At 53.0% G+C, this 26,655-nt stretch overlaps 2 protein-coding genes across 3 annotated transcripts in view; both read right to left on the reverse strand.

Moving 5' to 3' along the window:
- Nucleotides 1–341: 341 nt before the first annotated feature.
- On the reverse strand, nucleotides 342–10,103 carry ANKRD2 (ankyrin repeat domain 2). Its single transcript, XM_060033617.1, is given in 10 exon segments — nucleotides 342–491; nucleotides 1,538–1,636; nucleotides 1,747–1,845; nucleotides 2,664–2,762; nucleotides 3,132–3,230; nucleotides 4,729–4,836; nucleotides 4,944–5,102; nucleotides 6,638–6,742; nucleotides 9,908–9,997; nucleotides 9,999–10,103. Coding segments are annotated over 10 exon segments (1,086 nt in total). The 5' UTR covers nucleotides 10,077–10,103.
- Nucleotides 10,104–11,627: 1,524 nt separating this feature from the next.
- UBTD1 (ubiquitin domain containing 1) overlaps nucleotides 11,628–26,655 on the reverse strand; it is a 52,159-nt gene continuing 37,131 nt past the window's right edge. For both annotated transcript variants that reach the window (XM_060034353.1, XM_060034352.1), the window contains 2 exons: nucleotides 14,105–14,332; nucleotides 11,628–12,733 (listed from right to left, as the gene is read on the reverse strand). In XM_060034353.1, coding sequence (XP_059890336.1) covers nucleotides 12,348–12,733; nucleotides 14,105–14,279 — 561 coding nt within the window. In that variant the 5' untranslated portion in view covers nucleotides 14,280–14,332 and the 3' untranslated portion in view covers nucleotides 11,628–12,347. The remainder of the gene's footprint in view (nucleotides 12,734–14,104; nucleotides 14,333–26,655) is intronic.

The raw sequence follows: 26,655 nt of genomic DNA on the forward strand, positions 1-26,655 counted from the left end.
CCTGGGAAGATGATCCACTTTGGGACTGGGAAGTGGGGTGGCAGGAAAGAAGCAAAAAGAGGCCTTGTTAGGAAAAGCAGCAGGGCTGGCTCAGGGGGTTCCCCTCTTGCCTGAGCCCACCCTTGCCCCCAGTCTTCCTTCATTCCTAAATGTTTTAGGCACAAATAGAAATGAACATCACACACAGCAAAAATGACTTTTTGTTTTAATTGCGGTAGCTTGTGGGGGCTCCCGGGGCGTACAGAGGTATGATGCGGTCCTCAGCTCTGGGGGCCATTCTTATGACCCTCCGGCTGTACGCAGGGGACAGGCCAGGTGCCTGGCTGGGCTGGGACAGTCGTTTACTGGGCTGGCACAGGCTGCGGGGTCTCCCGCCCACCCTCAGCAGACCCCTCCAGCCCGTTCTGCTCTGACCCCGGCTCCGGGTGCTCCAGAGCGTGCCGGGTGTCAGCCTGCCACAGCTGCACCAGGTCCGTGGGGGTCTTTCCTTCCTGGGGGAGACAAGAGGATATCTAGTCACCGTTCAGAAGTCTGGACGAAGAGGTACCCTCATCTACGCCAGTGGCTCCCAACTGGGAGCAACTGGCAACGTCTGGAGACATTTTTGGTTATGACACTGGAGGAGGGGATGCTATGGCATCTTGAGTAGAGGCCAGGGATGCTGCCCAAACATCCGGTAATGCACGGACAGCCCCCCCACGACAAAGAGTTCTCCCGCCCAACACGTGTGCGGTTGAGAAGCCCTCATTTACACCTTCCCCTTGTCTTCCTAACTTTCCCATTATCTCCTCAGCCTCTCTTTCTTCTTTCATATAGCTAGCTTTTTTTAAAAAATTGAAGTATAGTTGATGTACAATATTATATAAGTTACAGGTGCACAATACAGTGATTCATAATTTTTAAAGGTTATACTACACTTATAGTTATTATAAAATATTAGCTATATTCTGTGTTGTACAAGATATCCTTGTAGCTTATATCATACATAACAGTTTGTACCTCTTAATCCCCTACCCCTATATTGCACCCCCCAGCCTTTCTTGAGTCAAGGTCCCCCCTTACCCAATTCTCCTCTCTTTTGTGATTGCTCTGGGCCCCAAAGAAGAGCTTGGACGGGGGGACACAGGTTCCTAAAGGAACTGGAGGACCACAGGAGCCAACACAGGGTGCTAGGAACAATCGTGCTGACTGAGTGCTTAGCCTCCTTCCGGCTCTGTCCCTCCACGATTTTGGCCTCCCTGAGGCTGGACATTAGGACCGCCTGCAGTCTACTTGGGGGCCTTTGGGAAATCCTCCTCCTGTCCCTCCTGGCTGTTTTCTCCACTTAGATTTTCTGGATGTAGAGAAGCATAGAGAGAGTTGGGAAGCCGGGTGGGCCCCCAATCTCCTGGGGCCCAGAGAAACCCTCCACTGTGACACTGTCCCAAGGGCAGGCCAGCCGAGTCCTGCTCAGTTCTGTCTTTCTTCCGAGTGCCCAGCACAGGGCCCGGGAGGGCAGCGCACACTGTTTACTGAATCAGGAAAGGAGTGGATTTACCAGGTTCTTGCTCATCATGTCAGCCCCGTGCAGGAGCAGCAGTTTGATGATTTTGTAGCGATTGAGCCTCACGGCGTCATGCAGGGCGCTGTCCCCTTCCTAGAACCAGTGAGACACTCAGCATGGCCCACGGGGGCATGTGGGAGCCCTCAGGGGGCATATGGAGCCCCCTATGGTGGGGCTGGGCGTGAAGGAACCCAGACACTCACTCTGTCTTTGGCATTGATGTCCAGGCCCAGGGATAGAAAGTGTTCCACGATCTCCACGTGCCCCGTCCGGACTGCCACATGCAGGGGGGTGCTCAGCAGCTGGGTGGGGAGGAATCAGGAGATGCTGGCTGAAGGGACCTGGACTGTGATGCCTCTGGGAGGCGGCCGTCTTAACTCTAGCCTAATCCTTCTCCCAAGGAGGGGTAGGGAACGCTGTAATTTCCCATCACCCTATCTGATGATCAGCTCTAAGGCATTACATGCCACCTCCTCGGGGAAGCCTTCTATGTTTCCCCTCTCACCCGGATGTGAGCTACTGCTCACTCCTCTGCCCTTTTAAAATAATTATAGTAGATGCCATTTACTGAGAAATGACTATGTGATGAGCACAGCAAAATCTTACAAAACATTAGCCTTATGTTGAATAAATAATTAATTTACATAAATTTTCCCATCCAATCTATACAAGAACTCTGCAAGACATTTTATAGATGAGCAACAGGCTCAGAGGCTGTCACTTGTTCAAGGTTATATACAAAGGATTGTGTGAATTAAAAATGGTGGATGAATAAATAAGTGAACAGATGAATAAATGAATGGATGGACGGATAGATAGACAGATAGAAGGATGATGAACGATGGCAGGGGTGAACAAATCCTGCATCTCTGGGTGGTCCCAAAGCCGCCAAGCTAGTGGATCTCTTCTCCTCCCCTCTCCTCTGCTCTTGCTCCCATTCCCAGATGGTAGTCTCCAAGGGGCTGCAGTTGATGGCAAGGACCCATCCCTGGGCTCTGCAGCCACTCCAGAAACCAGACTAGCTCACTACCCTCCTGCTTTCTGCTTTTCTACCCTCTGCTTCTCTCCCCACCACCCCTCCGCCCTGCTACCTCAACATCTGTGAGCATTATGGCCTCACCTTATCCCTCACGTTGGTGTCTGCTCCCCGACTTTGCAGAAGCTTCACCACCTCCAAGTGGCCCCCACGGCAGGCCCAATGCATGGCCGTGCAGTCCAGCTAGAAAGGAAGGGTGGAGCCTAATTGCAGAGCTTCAGGGAAGAAAGTGCCCTGGGGGAAAGGACCCCAGCCAAGAGGGCAGGCAGGTATCCAGGGAAGGATAGGGCCACTCCAATGACTGAGCAATGGATGCAGTGGAGCCGAAGAACCCTCGGGCTCCATCTCGTCCAAGCCAGATTTACAGAGGAGGCTCAGGGAGGAGATGCCCCCCCCCCCCCCCGCCCCGCAAGGTCATACAACATACTAGAGGTGGAGCCTGGCCCCCGAGGCAGCTTGTTTATGTCCCAGGTTGGAGGTTTGCAGGGATAGGGAGTCTATGAGTGCTGGACCACCTCCTGCCCCTCACCCAATACCTGGCCTCTTGCTCACCCGATCCTGGAAGTCCACAGTGACCCCACTCTCTAGAAGCTTCTCCAGGATCTCCATGTGGCCCTCCAGGGAAGCTCGGTGCAGTGCTGTCCGGTGGAACTGTCCCCAGAGAAACTGTCAGGGCCTAAACTCTGGCCCCAGGCCTGAGCCCATCGCCCACCCAAGTTGAGCCCAGGCCTTATCCCAGCCGGATTCTGACCCCTGTGCCGGGTCCCCATATCTTCCATGTTCCGCCGGCTCCTTCATGCTCTATCTGGACCAGCCTTGGAGGCCTCCTGTGCACTGTGGACTCTGACCTTCCCACTGCCCCCTAAACACACAAGCTATTGCCTGTGCCCAAATGCCCATTTTGCCCATACTCCCTGTGAGTGCTTGATGAATGCTCGTAACTCCATGAAGATGCAGCTCAAGTGTCATCGACTTCTTGAAACCTCTAGGCCATAGCTGTCCCGGGGTCCAGACAACCCTCCACTGTGATAGACGGTCAAAGGCAAGCTGAGTCTTACTTGACTATTTCCCCTGAGTGCCTTGCCCAGGGCCAGGATGGGCAGGTGCACCCCGATTACTGATTCAAGGAGGGAATGAACTTCCTGTCCAATTCAGTCGGCTTTCGCTTTGGTCTCTTGAAACACTCAGGCCAGAGGGCATATCTTTCCATATTCTAATGAACCAGTTGTGCATCAGTCTCCCAGCTACTGTCAACCCTGGTCTTTTTGGTTTTGTGCTCCTAGCACAACACAGAGGCAGGAGATGCTTAGATAGACCAAGAGGATCAAAACTCTGGAATCTAAAAAGTGGAAAGGACATATAGTCTAAGCCTGCAATAATGCAGGCTGAAGGGGGTGACCGTTAATTTGCTCAATCCCAGGATATGATCTCGAGAGAGCATCCTACAAAGTATGAAAGAGGCAGTTTCAGGGAAAACAAAAAGAAGTATGACGGGTGACGGAAATATTTTGAAAATCGTGGGGATGGGTGCACAACATTATAAGTGTAATTAATGCCACTGAGTTGTGCACTTAAAATTTATTTGGCATGTCTCATGTTTTATATATATATATATATATATTTTAACCATAAGATAAAAATAATTGTTAAAAGTATGATGATATACAATGCAACACAAAATATCATATCCAAGCATGTGCTTTAATAGTGTTTTCATTCGATAAATATGTATTGAAGAACTAATATTCTATTTGATCCCCATAACATGCTCTGAGGGGAGGAGCCAGTTTTACGAAGAAGGAAACAGGCACAGAGAGGTGACGGGCCCAGCCACAGGTCACAGAACTAGGGAGTGGTACAGGTGGGCTTTGAATCCAAATCTCCTGGTCTTGGACTCTGTATTTGATTCCATTCCATTTTTTCCCCTAAAAATCCAGGTGTTTATTACTCTGGAGGTGGTTCAAGTTGGAAAGGGTCTAAGGATTTAGAAAAACTCCTGTGTGGGGAAGAGGGCATCCCACATCTTCTGAGGGGCCCCCTCCCAAAGGACACCCACGCCTCTTCTCAAAGAATGCACAAGCGGGCGGGGTGCGGGCATCAGCTCTGAAAGGGAGGCCGGCACAGGTGCAGGGCCCGATGGGAACATCACCTGATCGCAGGTGTCGGGGGAACCCCCGTCTGCCAGGAACTTCTCAATGACCTTCATTTGCCCCTCCACCGCCGCTTTCAGGAATGTCTCCGCGTCCACGGGGCCGGTCTGGAGAGAGCGAATGCAGTCCCTGGGGGCCGCTCCGCTGTGATCTGAGCCATTCCCCCTTCCCTGGCTCCCCCTGCCCACACAGGTGTCCTCCCCAGGACCCTTACGATCTCCTCCGGCTCTGGAGGCGGCTCCTGGGAGGCTGCCAGGGCTTCCCGCTTCTTCTGCTTGCGTTTTTTCCGCAGCTGGATGAGGTTCTGGATCCCACCCACGTCGATGATCTCCCTCCGCAGGTCTAGGGATGTTTTACGCACGCGCTCTTGACCCTGCGTGGGGATAGCCAATCAAGTCCCGCACTGGGGCACAGAATGTGGGGTTTGGGGACCTCTGAGCTAGGCTGGAGGTGGAGGACAGGGAGAGCCTCTCAAGGGAGAAAGAATCCAGGTTTAGCTCTGCCGCCTAGGACTAGGTGAAGCCAATGAGACAGACACAGATGCACAGGGGGCTTCAGGGGGCTGCTTGGGAGCTGCCCAGCTTCAAGGCTCCACATAGGGTGGGGAGTTGATGAGGAAATCTCAAGGGCAGTTCTTAGCCCAGGCCTCCAGAACAGGGTACGAATTCTCATATCTCCATGTAATTCTCTCTCTCTCCCTCCCTCCGTCCCTCCCTGCCTCTCTCTCTCTCTCTCTCTCTGGCCATAAAAGTAATACAGAAACATAAAAGCTCTGAAGAGAAAGCCCTTCTCTCCCAGAGGAACTTCTATCATAGCTCTGTTGATGCCCTTTCAGACATGCATCCTATGGGATCATCCTCCACGCAGTGGTCTGGAAACTCTGCTTTTCTCTTATCAGCGTGCAGATGTCTCCTGTCAGCACACACAGCCTCCCCCAGCCCACTAACACCTGCATCATGCCCTGTTGTATGGCTGCCCCATCACTGCTGCTTCCAAAATGAGTCCCCTGGGATCTTGTACACATGCAGATTCTGACTTAGCAGGCCTGGGGAGGAAAACTTCCCCCCTCTTCACTTCTAAGTTCTTTAGCTGGCCTAATAATTAAATTGATGTAAGACTGATTAATAGGAGAAAAACAAATTTAATTTCGGATGTATGGTAGTCCATAAAAATATGAGACTCAAAGAAGTGACCAAAGCAGGCAGCTTTTACACATTTTAGACAAAGAAACAATAAATTTGTGCCACATTGAAAAGACAAAGGAGTTTGTTTTTGGAGGAACTAATTAGTGAAGAAACAAGTTTTGTTTATATAGCCTTCTCAGCCCTGAATTCCTGAGATCTAGTGATAAGGAAGCTTTCTACTTTCCTGATATAGCAGGGTAACTTCCCATGGCAGATTTATTTGCTACTTTCAGGGGAACAAAGGAGGGTCAGAGTGTTCTTCTTGCACTGGCTTTTTCTCAGATAACTTTAATTAAAAATAATCAGTATGGGGCTTCCCTGGTGGCACAGTGGTTGAGAGTCCGCCTGCCGATGCAGGGGACACGGGTTCGTGCCCCCGTCTGGGAAGATCCCACATGCCGCGGAGCGGCTGGGCCCGTGAGCCATGGCCGCTGAGCCTGCGCGTCCGGAGCCTGTGCTCCGCAACGGGAGAGGCCACAACAGTGAGAGGCCCGCGTACCGCAAAAAAAAAAAAAAAAAAAAAAAAAAAATCAGTATGCCAAAGTGGCATATTTGGGGGTGGCATATTCTGCTCTCCTTTACAAGTATGAGATGGGGCCGAGATGCTGCATCGCTAACATCTCCCAGGGGTGCTGAGCTGCTGGAGGAGCACCAGGAGGGGCAAGGCCGTAACTGCCTGGTCTGTCTCCTGAGCGCGCAGATACTGGGTTCTCCTAGCACTTACCTTAACCTTTTGTAAGGATGGACTCTGAGGCCTGTGGTGCTTCTCATCCTCCAACACCAGCATCTCCATGGGCAGCTTCTGATGGGTGGTGGTTCCTCGGAGTTTCTGGTGAGCCAAGGACAGGACGGGTTCCGGGACTGCCTGCAGTGCCTCGGGGGCCAGATAGCCTCGCCCACAACAAATTCAAGGACCCCAAGGACCTCCTCCTGTGTGACCTCCCAGCCCGTCATCTGCCTCACTCCTGTCTGGTCCAGGAGGCCCCAGGTCAGAGCCGGCCTCCCTGGCCCCAACCCCAGTTCAAACACCTGTGTACTGACTGCCCTGTGTCCCCAGCAAAACAGGATTAAGGGCTACTGGAATGAGTTTTCATGAAATTAAACATACTCACTGTTTTCAAGCACTGAGGTTTTGGGGTTTTTTTTCTTTTTGGCGTTTAAAATTCACTTTGATGAAATACTTGAGATGAGATGATAGTTTTTTTTTTTTTTTTAGTGGGCTTACTTGACAATACAAAAATTTGGCAACTCTGTCAGTTACCAACTTCTTTCCCTCAGATTTTACTGATCCGTGAAATCCTAGAGCATGGAAACTGTTGCTCTCAGGGAACCTGAGGGGTGGAACCCGCAGCTCCCCAGCTCTCAGCTTGATGTGAACTCTAAGTATTAACCTTATTCTCATTTTAATAATATGGGGGAGACTCTGTCCAAGTCTCCTCCCCACTTGTAGCTCCAACCTGCCTGGACTACTTCCTCATGGCCACTTCCTCTCTTCTAAAGGAAAACACTCTTCGTTAAGTGCTGGCGCCCCTATCTCTGAAGTCCCCATGTACCGGAAACATTCGTCCAGGCTGGAGAGTGCCGAGTCCAGGTGGCAGCTGGGGAGGAATGATCTCCCTTACAGAGCTCTCAGCTGCCTTTGTCGTTCGACACCGAGCTCCGGTGTTATACTCTTCAAGTGTCAGTTGAGGGCTGATTTTCCAGGTCTTTATTTCGAATGTTCTGTTGCCCACTGGCATCTCCCTTCCATGTCAGGCTTACATGGTTTGAGGTCTCCCCAGTGCCGGCCTCGCCTGAAACGCTGCATCCTCACCCAGGGACAAGATCACCTAGGGCTTCAGCTACTACTGCATGTGGAGCCCTGGCTGGGCTCCTGGAGCATCTAGAGTGGGCTTGGTCTTAATCATCTTGGCATCCCCAGCACCGATGACAAGAGTTAGCACACAGTAGGTGCTCTGCAAATGTTTGGAGAATAAATGAATGAATGAGTTCACGGATGGTGGCAGGCGGGCTCAGCAGCTCTGCACACCTCCAAGTCCTCAGTGATGACCTAGCCCAGTAAGGCCCCTGCAAGAGAGCCTCAGCCCCTGGGCTGGTCTCCGAGACCCTCCTTCCCTACCCACCCCATGAAGTGGGTGCAGGCTGAACAGCGGTTCTCCTCTAAGAATGCCGCTGGGCTGGGGCCTGGTGGGAACAACTGGGGACTCTAACGCCTGCCCACGCCTTACCCAGACTCCATAGCCCCTCGCTTCAGATTTGTCTCTGTAGGTTGGCATACAGTAGGTGCTCAAGAAATGTTTATTGAATTGGGTGTTTGTCGGTGAAACACAACCCAACAAAACTTCCACCTTACTTCATCGATGGTTGCACAGAGGAAATGAGAGAACGCCTGTCCGATGCGTAGCACGGTGCCTGGCATGTAGGAGGCACCAGCGGTGAGGCTGGCTCTGTGGGCGCCTGGGGCCCTGACAGCCCTGCCGCTATATTTGTTGGATGAATGAATGGATGAGGACTGCTCCGTGTCCCCTTGCTGAAGGTCTCTGTGTCCAGTGGCAGCATTCCAGAAATGGCCCAGCAACATGACTCCCCTGCCTGGCCCTGGTGCACATGCCCTTGGGGGAGTGAGAAATGGCATTCCTGGAGATCCAGGGATGCGCCGGCGGGGACTCAGCAGGCTCAGTCCAGGTCCTTCCCAGCCAAACCTCCCCTCCCTTCCCTAGCCCTCATCTCTTCTTCCACCAGAGTCCTGACCCTTCCCTCTTCCTCACCTCCATTCAGTCACTCTTCCTTTTTTGAATGGAGTCTACATCTACCCTGATTTATCTCCTCCCTCCCATTCCTGTTAGGGCCAGTCTTTCCCCCTCCAAGTCCTTCTCAGGGCTGTCAGAGCTGCCTTCCCCAAACAGGTCAGGTGGCACCACCGTGCCTCACTCAACAACATGCAGTGGCTCCCCACTGCCCACAGAGTATCTTTCATGTGGGCCTCACTGTCTGGTTTGTGCCCTCTCTCCCTTCCCAGCCTCAGCCCCTCCTGCCAGACTTTCTCCCGACAATCATGCTTCCGCTCACCCCAACGACAGGCGCCTGTTGTTTCCTTAACCTACAATACTCTCCCCCCTCCTGACCTCCATCCTTCAAGGGCCATCCTTGAAGGCCTGGCTCAAATGCCCTCCTGTCCACAGAGAAGTCCTCGAGGGCCCACGGTCGGCATGCCTCACCCACCCTTTGTACTCCTTCACTTCTGAGTTACACCTCTATTTCACCCTTTTCCACTCTGCCTTGTTTCTTAGTTGACCGTGCACCTGGCAGATGTTGGCTAAAATGAACACAGAGCTGGTAAAGAGGAGGCAGGGGCTGACCTTCCTGAGCCTCTCATTCCTCCCAGCACTGGGATCTTGGAAGAGTAGACTCTAGGTGAAGTATTCATCTCCATAAAATGAAGAGTAGGACCAGCCCGCACCCTCCTCCCCGACTTTTTTATTCCAGAGAAAATACAATTGCCCAGAGCCCCATGCTCAGTCGCCTCCCCGGGTGTGGCTGGTGGTCCTAGAAAACCCATGCTTCCTTGGCCAGCATCCCTTTCTCACTCTGCTCCCCGTCTTTATCCTTCCTCAGGGACCAAACACTGGAGTTTTTCCTGTCCCAGCCTCCCAGCCGGCAGCTGGGGGGATCTCAGGGCCCCAATCTGCAGGCAGCATCCCAGCTATCCTGCTCTGTGCAGCTCAGCCTGTCTCCTCGAGGCCCAGGTGGGTGGACAGGGTCTCGAGGAACCCAGCTTGGCTCGCCCACTCCACTGTCTCTCAGATTTGGGGGCTGAAGCCTCCATCTCCCACTGCCAGCAGCCCCCTCTCAGGAGCACCCTGCAGTAGAGCCAGCTGGGCCCCTGGGAACACCTGTCCTCCTTCCTTCCAGGTACGGCAGCCAGGCTCTTCCTTCCCTTGACAGCAGAGCTGGGTCTCCTCAGCACCCCCTTGGGCCCCACACCCCGCCCTACCTCATTCTCCTCCTCCTGTGCCAGCCGCTCCTCGATGAGTGCCGTGGCCCTCTGCACCTCCTCGGAGCCCGCCATGGCACCGTGCGCAACCCGCCCCTGCAGGCCCCGGGGCCCCAGGGGCTTTATATGCCAGGGCTCCCACCCCCGCCCTGCTAGGCGCCTCTGTCATGAGCTCACCGGCCCAATTCTCCAGCTGCCTCCCGACCTGTCACCTTCACCCCAGGCAGCCCCGAGGAGCAGGAGGCGGCAGGGACAGTTGCCACCCCCCAACCTCTGGCCTATTGGAGCCGGAGGGCCCAGTGCCCCGGGAGTGAGAGCGAGGACTGCAGGAAGGCGCCTGCCCAGCCTCTGTCCTGAGCACTGAGGCCCAGATGGGCCGGGCAGTCGCGCTGCACAAAGGATCGCTGGCTGCCCTTAGCCCTGATGGCGGTGCCACCTGCTGGACGCCTGCAAACCCTGCCCAGCCAGTGCCAGTGAGGGAGCCTAAAGGCCAAATGTGGGGACCCAAGATAAGCCCGCATCCCCAGGCCGTCCCGTGAAAAGGCCCTGCCTGCTCTGGGAAGGGGCAAGACTCTGCCTCATCTGGGCTGGAGTGCCAGGCAGTGGGTGGAGGTAAGGGCAGCCGCCTGCCTCTTTGCACGCAGCTCGCGCAGGCCTTTGCCTCTCTGGGGTCCCACAGCGCCCCCTAGTGAAGCACCGCAGCATTTGGCTGCAAGTCCACTTGTCCCTGACAGACCTCACCCATCAGTCTGTCGCAGGGGGCCTCTGTGGGACTTACAGGGTCTTGCTTCAAGGAGCCACTGGAAGGGCTGGAACGCAGCGCCAAGCCCTGCTGACGAAGACACCAGCTCTGACTGATCATCCTTCCCTCCCCGGTTTCCCAGTCAGGCCAACCTGACCGGTGCTCACTGAGAAAGAAAAATACTATCAACTGGAGAAGAAGCAGACCTGTACTGCTCAGTTCCGCACCTGGAACTGTGGGAGTGAGGCCTGGGTCACCACGACCCAGGTTGAACCTGCCAGTGAACCACAGACACCACAGCCCTGTGGTTCTGTGACACTCACGTGGCCTGCCCTCAGCTGAACCACCTTATCTAAGGTCCCCCTCTCTGCTTACGTGCACATTTTCCCCTAAGGAAGCACAAGACCCGGCTCCTTCTTCCCTCTGGTTCCCTTGCTGGCAAGCCGACACAGGCTCATCATCAAAATCTACCAGAGATTTTGCTTTCACGTCGCCAAGGGTGCACGCAGCATCTGCAGGACGTCCACACACATCTCAGTCCTGAGGGCCTGGCTCAGGGGGCTGGAGTCTGAAGCCAGCACCCTCGTGCTGCAGGAGCAGAGCAGCAGGTAACTAACGCCGCCTTCCTGAGGTGCTGCCTTCGCTTTCAAAGCGAGTTCACACCTGTTATCCCGTGTAATCCTGCCAGCAGCTGAGAGGGGAGGCAGGGCAGGCGGCATCACCTCCACTTTAAAGACAAGCAACGCGGGTTCGGAGGTTAAGAGGCTTTTCCGGAGGACCCACGAGAACACAGGCCCGCATACTGGCAGTTCACGGCTCACTCCACCGTACTCTCTGCGGTGGAGAGCACGGAGCAGTAGCTGCTCTACCCGGAGCAGCTGGGGAGGCCATGCACCCACCTGCTCCCGCCCCAGAACTGGCTCCAGGGCTCCAGAGAGCTACAGGAGAACCCAAAGCCAAAGCCAGGCAAGAGAGAAGGAAGGAGCAAAAGGCTTTATTGATAAATATGCAGACATGTCTGCACACAGGGACCTGCTGCGGGGCCGTGGGCGGGCTGCAGACCCCCCACTGCCGGGGTTACAGCCAAGAGATGGCCCTGTGCAGGCCTCTGCCATGACAGCCCAGCCATCGGCCACCACCTCATCTCTGCCAGCTGTGCTGGGGGCTGGGAGAGGCAGAGGCCGGCCTCAGGCTCCCCACCCCCGGGGCTCACGAGTGGTCCCCTCCCCTCTGGGGGGCTGGCACTGGGCCCAGGGCAGAGTCAGGGGGTAGGGGCAAGGGAGGGAGACAGCAGCTGCTTCAGACCCTGAGCAGAAAACCGGAGTGAGCACAGCCGGCAGCACCAGATGACAGATCTGGGCTCCAGGGGCCTCCGGGCTGGCCCTCGTGGCTTGAACCTGCCGCGGGGGAGAGGCAGGGTGGAGGGCCCTGGTTTGCCTTTTCTCTGACAAGGTTGGCAAGGCCTGTGTGTGGCAGCACACTGTTTCCTGGGTGCTGGGCACTGGTGGCCCACGGAGTCCCTGGGAAGCAGGGTCCCTTCAGGGCTCGCCCGGCAGCCATACACGGGAGGCTCCCCTGGAGAAAAGAACGGCTCTCAAAGGCAGCGGCAGGGTGGGGGTGCCTAGTGCTCCAGCCGGGAGGCCTCTCAGCCCTGCAGAGGCCTTCCCTGGTCTCTCTGCCCAGGGGTCCGTGGGCTCCTCAGTCCTGGGGCGGCGGGGGCTGGTTAATGATGACCTGGATGACAAAATCTTTCTGGATCTTGGTTTCCTGGAGCCGCGTGCGATCTGTGAGCAGCTTTCCAGAGAAGAACCATCGCTGCCAGGATGGCTCGATGCCCTCCTGGGTGTGCAGCTGCCTCTTGAGCTGCCCCACCGTGTCAGGCAGGCTGGCGCTGAGCCTCACGTCCTTGCCCGTGGAGAGGCGTACCTTCAGCGGGAACTCTCGGCGCACGCTGGGGGTGGGCTCGGGGGGCTCCAGGTTCTCCTCCTCAGTGTGCTCCAGAAGCAGGTTCACGGGTGGCGACAGGCAGTAGATGGGCAGCTGGTAGCGATTGCCCAGCTCATCGTAGCATTCACAGAGGGTGCCTGTGGGAAAGGCAGGGTGGTCAGAGTCGGCTTGGGGACCAACTGATATGGATTAACTTGTGTCCCCTCCACCGATTTCATGTATTGAAGCCCTAACCCCACCCCCACAGTGTCACTGTATTTGGAGATAGGGGCCTATATGGGAGCAATTAAGGTTAAATGAGGTCATATAGGTGGGGCCCTGATCCAGTAAGGGTTAGTGCCCTTACAAGAAGACCAGAAAGCTCAAGCTCTCTCTCTTCTCCCACAATGAGGACATAGAGAGCAGGTGGCCATCTACAAGCCAGGAAGAGAGCTCTCACCAAAAACCAAATCAGCTGCCACCTTGATCTTGGGCTTCTCAGACTCCAGAACTAAATTTCTGTTGTTTAATAAGCTACCCAGTCTGCACTATTTTGCTATAGCAGCCTGAGCAGACTGATACACCTGTCATGGTCATCCCACAGTCCTCAAACCCACCCCACAGGCAGGTCTTCCTGGGACAGCTGGTGGGAGCTCAAGGTAGAGGCAGGAAGATCTGGGCTGACATTCTGGCTCCACCAGGTACTGGCTCATTCAACCCTAGAAAATTACTTAACTTTTCATTTGTTCATTCAACAACTCCTTCCTGAGCATATGTGCTGGGTGCTGGGGTTACAAGGATGAATGAAATAGCATAGGCCCTGCTGTTCATGACTTATACCCAGTGGGCCTCAATCTTCTTACTTGTACAATGTGTTACATATAGTAATATATTGATATTTACTGTATCTTGAGCACGAGCTAAGTGCTGGGACTGGACTAAATGATGTTATGTGTATCTTGTTGAATCCTAACAGCCATCCTATGAGGCTGGTATTACCACTTTATAATTGTTTAGTCACTGAGGCTTTAAATTCAAGAAGCTCACGGTCACATAGCTAGGAAAGAGACACTTGGTTAAAACCCAGTCTCTGACTCTATAGAGTTTCCATTGTTGCCCTCTGCTTTACATAGTCCCGGGGCCATTATGAAATTAAATGAGATAATGCAGCAGAAGCTTCTAGCTCGGTGCCCAGCAAATAATAATACTCAACAGAAGGTTGTTACCTGAGATGTGCTGGGATCTCAAAGGGCCCTGAGCAATCTTTAGCTTGCTCTCATCACACCGCCTTGAGGTTTGCTGGTGTCTTTCCACGCCCTCGTTAGGCAAGTGGGGACTGTGTCTCATTTTTCTTGGTGTCCCACTCCTGGACCATGTTCATGAGGGCTGCTTGAATGAACAAGCGACTAGCCACACCTGCCACCCACCAGCCTGGATGGGAGCTCCTGACATGGGGCTGGCCACTGGCTCTCCTCCACCCTGACGGCCCCCTCACTCCGGTGGGGAAAGCCCCCGCCCTGCCTGCTCACCATGTGGCAAGGTGATGCTGGCTCCGTCCAGGATGGCCTGAGCCAGCTCGTGGTCGTTGGCCTCGGCTGCATAGGCGGCAGCCTTGAGGGCATCCCAGATCTCCTTGCGGCCCTCGAAGGCGGGCGCTGTGTCCCAGAATTCATCCCTCTTGCTCCGCAGCTGCCCATCGGTCATTGGGTAGTCGCTCTTCCACTTCAGCCTCTCCTTCTTCAGGGGCTCGTTGCGTCCTGGGCAGGACAGAAGGGAGAAGCTCAGCATCTAGAAAGCCAGAGCTGTGGTCCACCCTCTCCCAGCCCTGCCTCCCTGGCCCTCCCTGCAGTGGCTCCTGAACGTTCGGGTCTCCGTGCCCTTTCCTGGAGTCAGGGAAGAGTCTGGAAACTGCACACACCCAACCTGGGGGTGTAAACCACTTCTGTTAGCAGACGCAGCATGTACTGCCTTTGTTGTTGTTGCTGCTGCTGTTGAAGTCTTAATTTTACTGTCTTTCTTTGATAATAAAGTAGGACGTGTTCAGTACTTTTAAAATCTGTAAAGAATGTAAAAAATTTTTAATCTGAAAAAGATAACTGCCACGGTTTATGGAGCCAGCTTGTGCCGGATCACAGGCTGGCACTGTAGCCTCAAAATGCCCCGGCAGACGGGGAAACGAAGACCCAAAGAGCTCGTCATTGGTCTAAAGCCACACAGGTACCAATTTAATACCAGGCTTCCGGACTCAGAAGGCCACCCTCTGACCACTGTCTGTACCGTGCTGCCACTGGGGAAAACTTACTTAAGAATTCCACCATTCAGAAGTAACTACTGCTGACACTTAGACATATTTCCTTCCAGCTTTCTTTCCCCCATTTTTCTCAGTAGAGTTGGGCTCGTATCATACAATTTATTTTAAAAATATTCCTTGTTATAAAGAGGGTTTAAAATGTTTTCATGCCAATATACAACTTTCTGTTTATTTCACACTTATATTACTGTCCATGTATATTCCCATGACTGAAAATTATAAACGTTTTTAATGTCATTATTAACGTTCCACTATAAGGTTACAAAGAATGTTTTTAGAACCATAACCAACTAACCAAAAAATCCCTGCAGCCTCTGAAGAAGAAAACAATTCTGCTAAATGTCATCATTCTTGTTACCCAGCTCCAAGACAACTCCAGACCTCAGTCAAGATTGAGGGAAGAAGCATCTCTCAAAGGCTTTCGGAAGCTCAGGCACCTCAAAGCTGAATGAGCCACAGCAGTGAGGTCTAGAGTACTTGGCTCCCGCTATAACTCAGAGCCTGGGTGAGATGCGGAACTAAGGCTGAGGACTGCCCCCACGGGCTGGGGCAGGAGTGGCGGCTCCTCAGGGGAAGAGAAGGACATTCACTGTCTACCAACTGTGTGAAAGAAAACCGTGTAAGCACTTTACTTATATGTATATCATCCCATTTCACCCTTCCAATGGCTTTAGGTGGTAGGTGTTATTATTACTACTTCACAGATGATGGGACAGGCAGAGAGATTAAATGACTCGCCCGAGGTCACACAGTAAGTGACAGAGTGAGAGTTCCACCTCAGGTCAGACTGAATCCACAAACGGCCCTCCTGGGGGTTTGCTGCTACCAGTGCAGACAGAAAACTCTCAAGCCAGACATTTAATCTGAAGTGTTCCTAGGTTAGCCGAAGGAAATGCAAATCCTCTTTGTAGGAAAATAACTTCAAACCAGGCCTCAAAGAATTCCTGAGATGAAGTTCCGAGAAAAACAAATAACAAGGTCATAGTTTTTTTTTGTTTTTGTTTCTGTTTTTTAATCACAGCATACAAAGAAACAAGGCAATATGAGTCTGAGCCAGCAAAAACAACAGGCAATAGAATCAGACTCACAAAGACTTCAGATATGGAATTCACCAGACACAGATTACAAAAGAACTGAGTTTAAGAAAGGAAAGCCTTCACAATATGAAGAGGGTATGGGAAAAACACCCACATAACTGTCATCAGAAGTATTCTGTGTGAGCAGTAGAGGAGAAACACTAGAGATTTTTCTTTATAATGGGCTACTGATAAATGATGTTGGGACTACAGGTTCTCCATATAGAAAAACATGCAACAGGAGTCCTACCTCATGCCAGCCACAAAAATCAAAACCAGGTGACTCGGGACTTCCGTGGTGGCGCAGTGGTTAAGAATCCGCCTGCCAATGCAGGGGACATGGGTTTGAGCCCTGGTCCGGGAAGATCCCACATGCTGCAGAGCAACTAAGCCCGTGCGCCACAACTACTGAGCCTGTGCTCTAGAGTCCACGAGCCACAACTACTGAGCCCGCGTGCTGCAACTCCTGAAGCCCACGTGCCTAGAGCCCGTGCTCCGCAACAAGAGAAGCCACTGCAATGAGAAGCCCGCAGCCCCAGTTCACCACAACCAGAGAAAGCCCGCACGCGGCAATGAAGACCCAACACAGCCAAAAATAAATTAAAAGAAAAAAAAGCCAGATGGCTCAAAGGTTTAAGTGTGAACGACAGAAAGGAGGCAGAAGGCAGCACAGAAAATGACAGTATTGTCCATGTGCTTTTTTGAAAAGGTTTGGCCTGGAGGTGTTTCTGCCTGGATCAATCAAGTAGCTCTGCATCATGATTTCTGACCCCCTTTCTCTTTGGTCCTTTAGCATTGATGACTCACTGACAAGAGCTTTGATCCATCAGGACTCACAGGCATTATGCAGTGACACCCTCAGGACCTCTGGGGTGCAGCATTTCTGCCTCTCCACTCAAGGACCCAGACGTCAGGGCTTTTTAACTTCTTGAGCTGTTTTCTAAAGTTTTCCTTTCTCCTTCCTCTTTGCCAGATGTCAGTTCTTACTGGTCTCCATCTAACTGCAGCTCCTATTGGGTAGAGGTCAGGCCCAGCTAATGGGCCACTCCTAATCTGCTGAGAGTTGAGAAAGCTTTGTCAGCACTGTCAAAATTGAGAGCATATGGCTCTAGGAAAGAGGCTTCCTAAAGAAGAAAGAGACTAGGCTTCGGGACATGTGTTCTTCCTGCTCAGATGCCCCACCACCCCCTTACTTAAATGGTCAGGTTTTGGTTCTGTCCCTGACAATCAAGGTTGCTGGACTGGAGACCTCAGGACACCTGACATGTAACTGTGTATGAATGCATCTCACTCTTTAATATGAACACAGCCCCATGGTGTCACCTTTCAAAGCTGTCACCTCAGGAGGCCCCCAGTACCTGAGGGATGCTTTGCTCGAATACCTGGCCTTCAGAGTCCCCTCCCCTCCACACGGAGAACAGCATGCTTTCCTGTCTGCGCTGTCAGAGACACACTTCTCACCCCAGGATGGACACGATGCCGGTGAGCCTCCCCAAGTATTAACTGCATCTCCATCACCCAAGACACAAGGGCTTAAAATTTCTTCGCCCTGCACGCTGGTCCTTTCAGGCTGAAAATATGAGAAAATATTAGAATGGGGTGGGGGTGGGGGTGGGGGTGGGAAGGGGGAGGGTTGATGTAAGAAAAGGGCAGCAGAAGCCCAGCTGTCTCAGCTGTCACTGCACTTCTTTGCCAGCAGGGGGCAGGCGCAGCACCTCGGGCCAGGGGCTGGCTCCCTTCACAGTGAGTCAAACACAGCACAAAAATATGCAGCGAAGTTCCCCAGGCCCAAGGCAAGCATGCATAAGAGACATGCCAAAATGTCCAGATCCCTACACACTAATGCTGACAATTTTAGGCACAAATACAGACAAAACAGAAAAGGAAGTTTTTACTCCAAACATTAAAAAAAGCAAATTGATGATGAGTATTTTAAATTTCATTTACTTAAAAGAAAATGATGTTTTATAGTTAGTTGAGTCAAAAAATATTGGGCAGTGGAAGGGGTGTGAACACTTTCATATGCTGTACAAATTGCTACAAACTTTCTGGAGGGTATTTGCTATGATACCAAAAAACTTAAAAGTGTGCATCCCTTTGGCTCACCGATTTGGCTTCTAAGAAAGTATTCTAAGAAAATAATCACAAGCGTGTGGGGAAAGTTCACCTACAAAGCTATTTAGCTCAGCCCGGTTTTCTAGAAATAAATTAAACGCACAGGAGAAAGGCTACATTAACATCTGTGCATCCCGAGCAGCCATTCTGTAATGGGGCAGAAGGAGGCTGAGTAACACGGGGAAATGTGCATCATACAGTGAAAAAAAAGGGTTAGAGAACAGCCAGTGCACTGTGCTCCAGTTTTTATTTCTAAAAACGTATGTAGGGCTTCCCTGGTGGCGCAGTGGTTGAGAGTCCGCCTGCCGATGCAGGGGACACGGGTTCGTGCCCCGGTCCGGGAAGATCCCACATGCCGCGGAGCGGCTGGGCCCATGAGCCATGGCCACTGAGCCTGCGTGTCCGGAGCCTGTGCTCCACAACGGGAGAGGCCACAACAGTGAGAGGCCCGCATACCACACACACACAAAAAAACATGTATGTAATATTATATATATTAAAAAGACTGGAAGGATTTACACCAAAATGTTAACAGTGGTTATATCTGATTGACAGTTACCAATGATTTTATTTTGCTTTTATTTTCCAAGTTTCCAACAATAAGCATTAATTACTTTAGTAATAAGAATAATATAATGAAAGTTGCTGACAAGTAAAAAGGGTACATAAAGTTCTGAGGAGCAGCCACAGAAAAGGAGGAAGAGTTTGGGGAGCTGAGAGGTGGGGTTTGAGGGTGGTGGTGAACTGAGAGCCCAAGGCCCACAGCCTCTAGGATTTCAGTTGCTGGCAGCTCTGGGTGACTCTGTTCAGGGCCAGGCAGGCTCTGTTGGTTTCAGCAGCAACAGCAGCAGCAGCATCTAGTGGCCTCTACTTATGTCTCCACCTGTCCTAGATAAGCTCCAGGTCAAAAACAGAGTAACAGAAATGGTCCTTATCCCCAGTGAAGTTGACGAAAGAGAGATTTAAAAACAAAATAAAAGATCAAAGTACACACCTGTATGGGGAGGGACAAAACGCCCATGACAATCATGGGTCTCTATGATTGTGGTGGGAAGGGAACTGAGCAGAGAATGTATGTTTCTGAGTAGATGCAAAAGCTGGGGTGTTGAGGGTTGCCTGAAATACCACTTGTGTTAGGACCTGCTGAGGTGCTGGTTAAAAAGGCAGCTTCGGACTTCCCTGGTGGCGCAGTGGTTAAGGATCCGCCTGCCAATGCAGGGGAAATGGGTTCGATCCCTGGTCCAGGAAGATCCCACGTTCCGCGGAGCAACTAAGCCCGTGCGCCACAACTACTAAGCCTGTGCTCTAGAGCCCACGAGCCACAACTACTGAGCCCACGCGCTGCAACTACTGAAGCCCGCACGCTCTAGGGCCCGTGTGCCGCAACTACTGAGCCCGCGTGCCACAACTACTGAAGCCCATGCGCCTACAGCCCGTGCTCTGCAACAAGAGATGCCACCGCAGTGAGAAGCCCGTGTACCACAATGAAGAGTAGCCGCCGCTTGCTGCAACTAGAGAAAGCCTGCGTGCAGCAACAAAGACCCAATGCAGCCAAAAAAAAAAACCCAAAAAACAAAAACAGAAAGGCAGCTTCCCAGGGCCCACCTCAGACCCACTGAGCCAGAGTTGCAGGGCTAGGCTGGAGTAGGTACTCGGTTCTGACTGAAGAACGCCACTTGTGAGCACAGCAAAACAAAGTGGAAATGGCCCGCTCATCCATATGTTAACATCAGCTAGTTCAATGGATCGCCTCCAAAGTTGCTGCTGAGAGCAGATTCAGAGGGTAAAGGGGGAAGAGAGCGAGAGGGCACGATGTCTGGGTTGGGGGAGGATAATGATGGTGGACGCTGTGGTTTGGCCTGGATAATGAATGGTGTCTGGCAATACCACCCCCAAGGGACGGTGGTGAAAGGAGAGTGAGAGAGAGAACACTAAAGATCCTTTCCAATTTACATAGAGCTGGAGTGCATCTATGCGCATGTGTGCGTATGTGTGTGATTCACACTGCTTAACTCAGAATAACTACACAAGAGGGGATTCTCAAGAACCCACGGAAGGACAGCGGGCCTGGCTGCTTCCCTCTGAATATCCCTGGCCCAGTGCAGGTTCTCAGCAAGTGTCTGCTGAGTTGAAAATGGAACTGACAAATGCACAGTGAACGGTGTGGGAGCATGGTGGAGGAATCACAGCTGAGAGCAGCAGTGGGCAGGCAGGGGAAGTGGGAGAAGGGGCTGCCGTGAGGGAAAAGTCAGGCAGTCCCTTTGCTTGTTGATCTTAGACCCCAAGAGATCCTTACTGTGGCCTCGGGGACTGGCATACCTGAGTCACTGGGACGTGACACCAAGTCTGAGACCAGCCAAGGGAACCAGAGATTTCCCAGGAGAGTCAGTCCACCCAAGCCAGGAGACGGCCCTATTTATACCTGTGGCAATCCCCAAGCTCTATTTCCACACTCGGTTACCAAGCTGCATACCCAGGTCCCTGCTCCAGGGATGGGGCCAGCCATGTTCTCCCCAGAAGTACTGATTATGTGACAAGCCTGGGCTTGCTCTGGCTGGTGGGAGAGATGAGGCTTCAGGCAGAAGAAGGGACAAGAGCCTCCCCATCCCAACAGCCTGGGCTGCAATGGCCCTTTGACCAGGATGCAGACTCCAATCTCTCCTCCCCTCCCCTTCCGCCCTGGCAGTCACAGCTGGGCTGCAGGGGGCTGGAGAGATGTGGCTGAAGTATGGCACCTGGCAGAGGGGATAAGAGATTCAAGAGAACAGCAGGCCCAGAAAAGGATCAGCCCAGCCAAGGAGGGAGCAGGCAGGGGAAGCAGAGCGCAGGTAATCCCTTCAGGAAGCACAGTATTTATAGTTAGACTTAGCCCAGGATGACCCTCAGAGCCTGGGTAACCTTCAAAAGGAAAGTGCTAGCCCAGCTCTGCTCAGCTGGGGCCTCCCCACCTGGCCTCTTTACAGCCTGGGCCCATCTTCCCCATTCATTCCCTCGGGCCCAGCTCTAGGGTTCAGGGAGGGAAAGGGGTGGAGCCAGTTGCTAAGTGACAGCCCAGGTTTCCTAAACTGCATCCCTTCCTAGGGCACGTTGGGTCCCCGGGGGTCCTGGGCAGGGTTGAAGGACTCGAGGCTCCTCTGGGAGCCCTGAACTCAGCTCTGTGATGGCGCCCAGCCTGGGGCAACTGCAGTTCCCTGAAATGGTCCAGTTTGTCCCCCTGAGGCTGGGACCACCTCCAGTTCATCACTCGCCTCCTGGGGACAGGCCCCGGTCTGGCACACAGCGGGTCTCAACCACTGTTTGCCCAATGAATGAGTGAATAAAGTGAACGAGCCATCTGGGAAAAGTGGGAGGAGCTGGAGAGGGCAGAGGCCAGATCAGAGACGGGGAGCAGAAGAAATCTGCCGGAAGAAATCCCAGCAACGGAGAGAGGCAAAAGACAGGGGGTGGCGGAAGTGGCAGTCCAGGAGGGACAAAACCAGTTCCGGAGGTGTACAGTGAGGAAACCCGCCGGAGAATGAGGGCCTGGGTGTCAGAGACCACGCCCAGTGAGGGTCTGGAAGCTTCGTGGCAACGGGAGAGACGAAAGTGCAGCCAAGAAAACTAACCCGACCCAGAGCCCCCCTGCTTGGGCGGCTGTGAGCGTGGACAAGGGGGCACACAGAACCGTGGAGACAGTGTGCGCTTTCACGGTGCTTGCACACAGCGCACACATTTACTGGGGCGGACTCAGTGGAGCAGGCCTTTCATCTGCTCTCTGCTCGGTGCCCCCAGCCCAGGGCCCCCGGCTGAGAGGCCAGGCAGGGCTAAAGGTGGCATCCCAGGCTGGGCTCTGACCAACTCTCCCGCTCCCCCAAGCTGACTTCCCCCAGCCGTTCCCCTGTCCCATTTCCTGAGGGAAAACTGGAAAACTGGCCTTTCTGATCTCTACAAACAGAACCCCCAAATCCCCAGGGCCTACTCTGGGATCCAGCCTGCTATACAATCAACAGCTCCTTTTCTGGGGCTGGCTGGGAAAGAATGATGTATTTCATAAGCAGAGTTATAAAACGTCAGGTGTTTGGGAAATGACAGTGATTCTTCTTGTTTTAAGTTCACATGAATTAAAAACAAAAACAAAAACCCAGCCTGTTCCTTTCCTGTAGTGAATATATTCCCATCTTCTTCATGTGCTGATTTTTGTTCCCAGGTGTAACAAAGTCCCGGCCTGAATGTGAACAGTTCCAGGGCTACCAGCTCTAGAAAGAACCTAGATTACAGATAACCATGACTTGAGACACATTAGCATAGGCTCTCTCTCCAATCTGGCTACTTACTTATGCATGGGCTTCAGAGATGGATGGGGTGGGGGTGGGGGCTGCTTTGGCTACTGACCACCTGTGTGAGCGCAGGGGCCCAACCTATCATTCCAAGCCTCAGTGCTCCCATCTGTACAGAGGACGTGACTCCCACCTCATGGGACTGCTGTAAGGATTACAGAGACCACCCTGCCCAGTACTTAAAAGACGGTAGCTATTGTAATTAGTGAGCAAGCCGAGTCAGTCGTGCTCATTATCATTACGCAATTAACAGAATGAAAGGTTACCATCTTCTTTTCCTTTTCCATAAAGTGGCTGTGATTTTGAAAACTGTGAAAACCCCTGCTGTAGTGAACTCTTGGTCTCTACCTCCCCCAGTGCGGTAGGATGCAGGGGTTAAATGAGGTTAAGTTTGACAGGGACAAAAGAGCGGGCTTGATGGTTGCCCGCTTCCCTGTTTGGCTGCACAGCGTAGGGTCAGCACTTTTCCCGGGGCAGAAGAGTGAGGATGGCGGCTAATAAGTAAAACAGGAACCCCCCAGAGGTTGCTAGAAAGGTCTCCGGTATCTGGCCAGCTCCCCTTGCTACCTCAGGACTCTAGGGAGGAGAGACAGGTCATCTCTACCACTGCTTTCTACAGCCCTGCTGTCAAGGAGGGTCCCCGCAGGGAGGATCCAGACCAGCACCAGCTTGGCAGCCAGGTGCCTAGAGGCCTGACTTCTGACACCCAAGACTCTGTCCCCCTAGGTGTCAAGCGCCATCTGTGCTTCACTCAGACATGCGCCACTCCATCAGGGCAGGTCCCCCAGAGCATGGCAGAATCCTGAAGCCAGGAGTGACCTTAAAGTCATCTACTCTAGCCCCTTCATTTTAACAGATGAGGAAACCGAGGCTCTGAGAAGTGATGGACCTGTCCCAAAACCCACAGCTTTTGCCCATGTGTGTGTCGGGGTGGGGGGATGGTAAATTGTTTCTATCAAACCACTCCACTGCCAGTGAAAGCTCAATTATAACTAGAACATTAAAATGATAGGCTTTTGACCCAAAGATGATGAAAACTCCAACGGGAAAAGCAGTAAGAAGAACACGCTTCAGGAGCAAGAGTGGAAGAGTTACGAGTCAGTCTGTTCCCACTAGGAAAGAACGAAACCTAAGAGCGGACTCCAGGGCCTGACTGTGCATCCAGGTCTCCTGTGGGCTAGAGAGAAACACAGACTCAGGCACTAGCCCAAGACTCTACTTCCGCATGGCTGGTATGGGGCTCAGTGATGGAGACCAACCTCCCACCCGTATGACACTCCCGCGGGGGGCAATTCAGCCTCTGTGGGCACTTCTGGAGACACTCACTATGCCAGGAGGAAACCTATCCCATTGCTGGATGGATCAAATGGTTAGAAAGTTAAGTGTTATAGTCACCCTTCACTGAGCACTAACTATGTAGCAGGCAGTAGGACCGAGAAACACAGAGACCGAAGGTCCAGATTTTGGAGTCAGACAGACCAGGGTTTTAACATCAGCCCCATCATAAATTAGCTAAGTGACTTTGGGTAAATGTCTTAAGCTTTCTAGTCTCCTCTTCTGAGAAGCAGGGAGTTGGTAACGGCCCACTTCTTAGGGAGGTTGGGAGGATTGAAAATCTACACATATATATTACATTAGCTAATAGGATCAAGAAGACGATATATAATAAATCAACTCACCTAACACCCCACACCCCAGGTGCAGTCTCCCTAGCCCTTCAGGTTGTTTCCTCAACCGGAAGACACACACACACACACACACACCCCCCAGCACCGTACTTGCTACAGAGGAGGCACTATTATTGTCACTGGAATTGTTTTTGCCATTATTAAGATTATTATTTTGACCTGGAATCCACTGGCTCTGCTCTCTGGAATGGCACAGAACAAGTCACCACGACTGTCACTGTGCCATTTTGCTCTTCTCCAGACTGAAGATCCCTGTTCCCTCTGCTGTTACTCCAGCTTCTCTACCATCCCGTCCACCCTCCTCTCAACTAACCAACTCACCTAACAGCCCACGTGAGATCTGCCCAGCACCAAGCCTCCCTGGGCTCTCGCTTCCTCTGCCTGAGTGCCAGCCCCTCTGCCTCCACCGCAAACACGACAGCGAGTCTGCCCAGCACTGCTGGGGCTAGAAAAGACCCCACAACCCTTCCCCCGGCTGTGCCTCTATACTCTCTCTGGCCTGGTGTCAGTTTACAGTCCACACCCTGTCTTTCTTTCCGGCCTGTCTTAAGTGGGTGAACTTGGAGTGAGAAGGCCTGAGTCTGTTTCCATCGCGGCCTGTGCCAGGTGACCTGGGGCACGGCCCTTCACTCTCCAAACACATCTGCCCAATTCTGTGTACCTCAGAGACACTGAAATGCTCCAGGGAGCTTCTGTGAGAAGGGCCTTGGTCAAGTGTGAGGTGTACACAGAGGCCTGACATCCCTGAGATCTGGAACCCCGCCTTGTTTAGGCTCACCCACGTCTCCACATGCCACAGCTCAGAGCCTGCAACGTTCTGTTTGTGGATCAACAGAGAACTCCTCGTCTGAGCACGTTCATTCTCCTCCAAAGCCAGGCTCGGGCCTTGCAGGCAGCTGGCTGTGCCTGACTCATTCTTTCCCCTTCTTCCTCTACAGCCCGTGAATCACTGGCCCTGTCAGGCCAGCATCCTCCTTGTTTCCTTCCCATGCTTTGCCTGGTCCTGACCTCCATCCATCAGAATGCAGGCCAGAAGCGTCTTCCCTCTGGGACCCACATGTACCTCACCCCTGGCCCCATGGGGTGTGACTGTCCCACACCGCCCTGAGTCACATGCTGACATGTGTGCGTGTCCCCTGCACATTGTGCTGTCCCTTCAACTTGACCATCAGCTCCTGGAGGGCAGGCTCTCGAGAGGCAATACAGGCATCAAAAACACAGCTGCCTGGGACCCAGCCCCAGGGATTCTGATTTAATTGCTCTGGGGTATGGCCTGAGCATCAGAGGGGTTTAAAAGCTCTCCAGATGATTCTAATATGTGGCCAGGACTGACAAGCACTGATGTGGAACTAGGCTGGCTGCTCTGACTGTTTAATGAGGCCTCTGAGAGGGTCTGGCATGGGGGTACTCAGGGAGAACCCTGACAGTCCATCTGGACAGTCCTCTCAAGGCTCGCAGCCAGGCTGGTCATAAGGCAAGGAGTGGATAGCTCAGGGGACCCTGTGCCTTGGGAAACCCGGCTGCAATGTCCAGAGGACACGGGGCTAGGGCCCTCTTTGCAGATAGGAGTGGGTAAGCCAAAACGAGAGGCCAAGAGCAGGGCTTTGGAGTCAGACAGCCCTGGACTAGCTACCTCACACTCCTTACTAACAAGGAGGGCCCCTTCTCTCGCCACTCTACTCAGCCCGGGGCCTGCTCCCTCGAGCCTGTGCGGCCAGCACCCAGATACCCTTTTCTGTAGGGACACAGGCTGAGCCACAGACTTTTGGAGAGAAAATATGTAGCTCCAAGGCATTGGGGGACAGTGGAGAGCAGAGGGAGGGAGGTCCTGTTTCCTAACAAAACCCCCACCCTCTCCCCAGCTGCTCTGGGCAAGGAGAAGGGAAAAACCTGACTCATCAGTGCTGTGTGACTCATAGGCCAACAAAACTTACTTGCCAGACCGGCAGGGAGGAGAGCCTACTGCTCCCACCACAACCGGGGGCCGTGGGCAGGTAAAGCCCATCCCTCCATCCCTGCCCACCACCAGCTGCCAGGCCTGAGTGGCGGCCTGGCAGGAGTGTCTTGCTCAGCTTGGCCCCCTGACAGCCACACCCTCCTGTGGCTGGTTCAGTAACTTACCAGCAAGGGGTGGTGCGCGGCTGGGAAGGGGAGAGAACTCAGAAGGTCTGGAACATAGAGAAGTGGCTTAGGGATCAGAGAGGACCTGGGTCTGACTCTCATGTCCACCCCCTCACAGGTGTGAGCCCAGGCAGCTGAGCCTCTGGACTTCAGTTTCCACATCCATAAAATGGGAGCAATGATATCCACCTTAAAGAACTAGTGTAAGGATTAAACAAGGTACTGGTGCTTCCCTGGTGGCGCAGTGGTTAAGAATCCGCCTGCCAATGCAGGGGACACGGATTTGAGCCCTGGTCCGGGAAGATCCCACATGCTGCGGAACAGCTAAGCCCGTGCGTCACAACTACTGAGCCTGTGCTCTAGAGCCTGCGAGCCACAACTACTGAAGCCTGCACGCCTAGAGCCCGTGCTCGGCAACGAGAAGCCACCGCAATGAGAAGCCCACACACCGCA

Source organism: Delphinus delphis, chromosome 16 (assembly GCF_949987515.2).
Source record: "Delphinus delphis chromosome 16, mDelDel1.2, whole genome shotgun sequence".
NCBI lineage: Eukaryota > Metazoa > Chordata > Mammalia > Artiodactyla > Delphinidae > Delphinus > Delphinus delphis.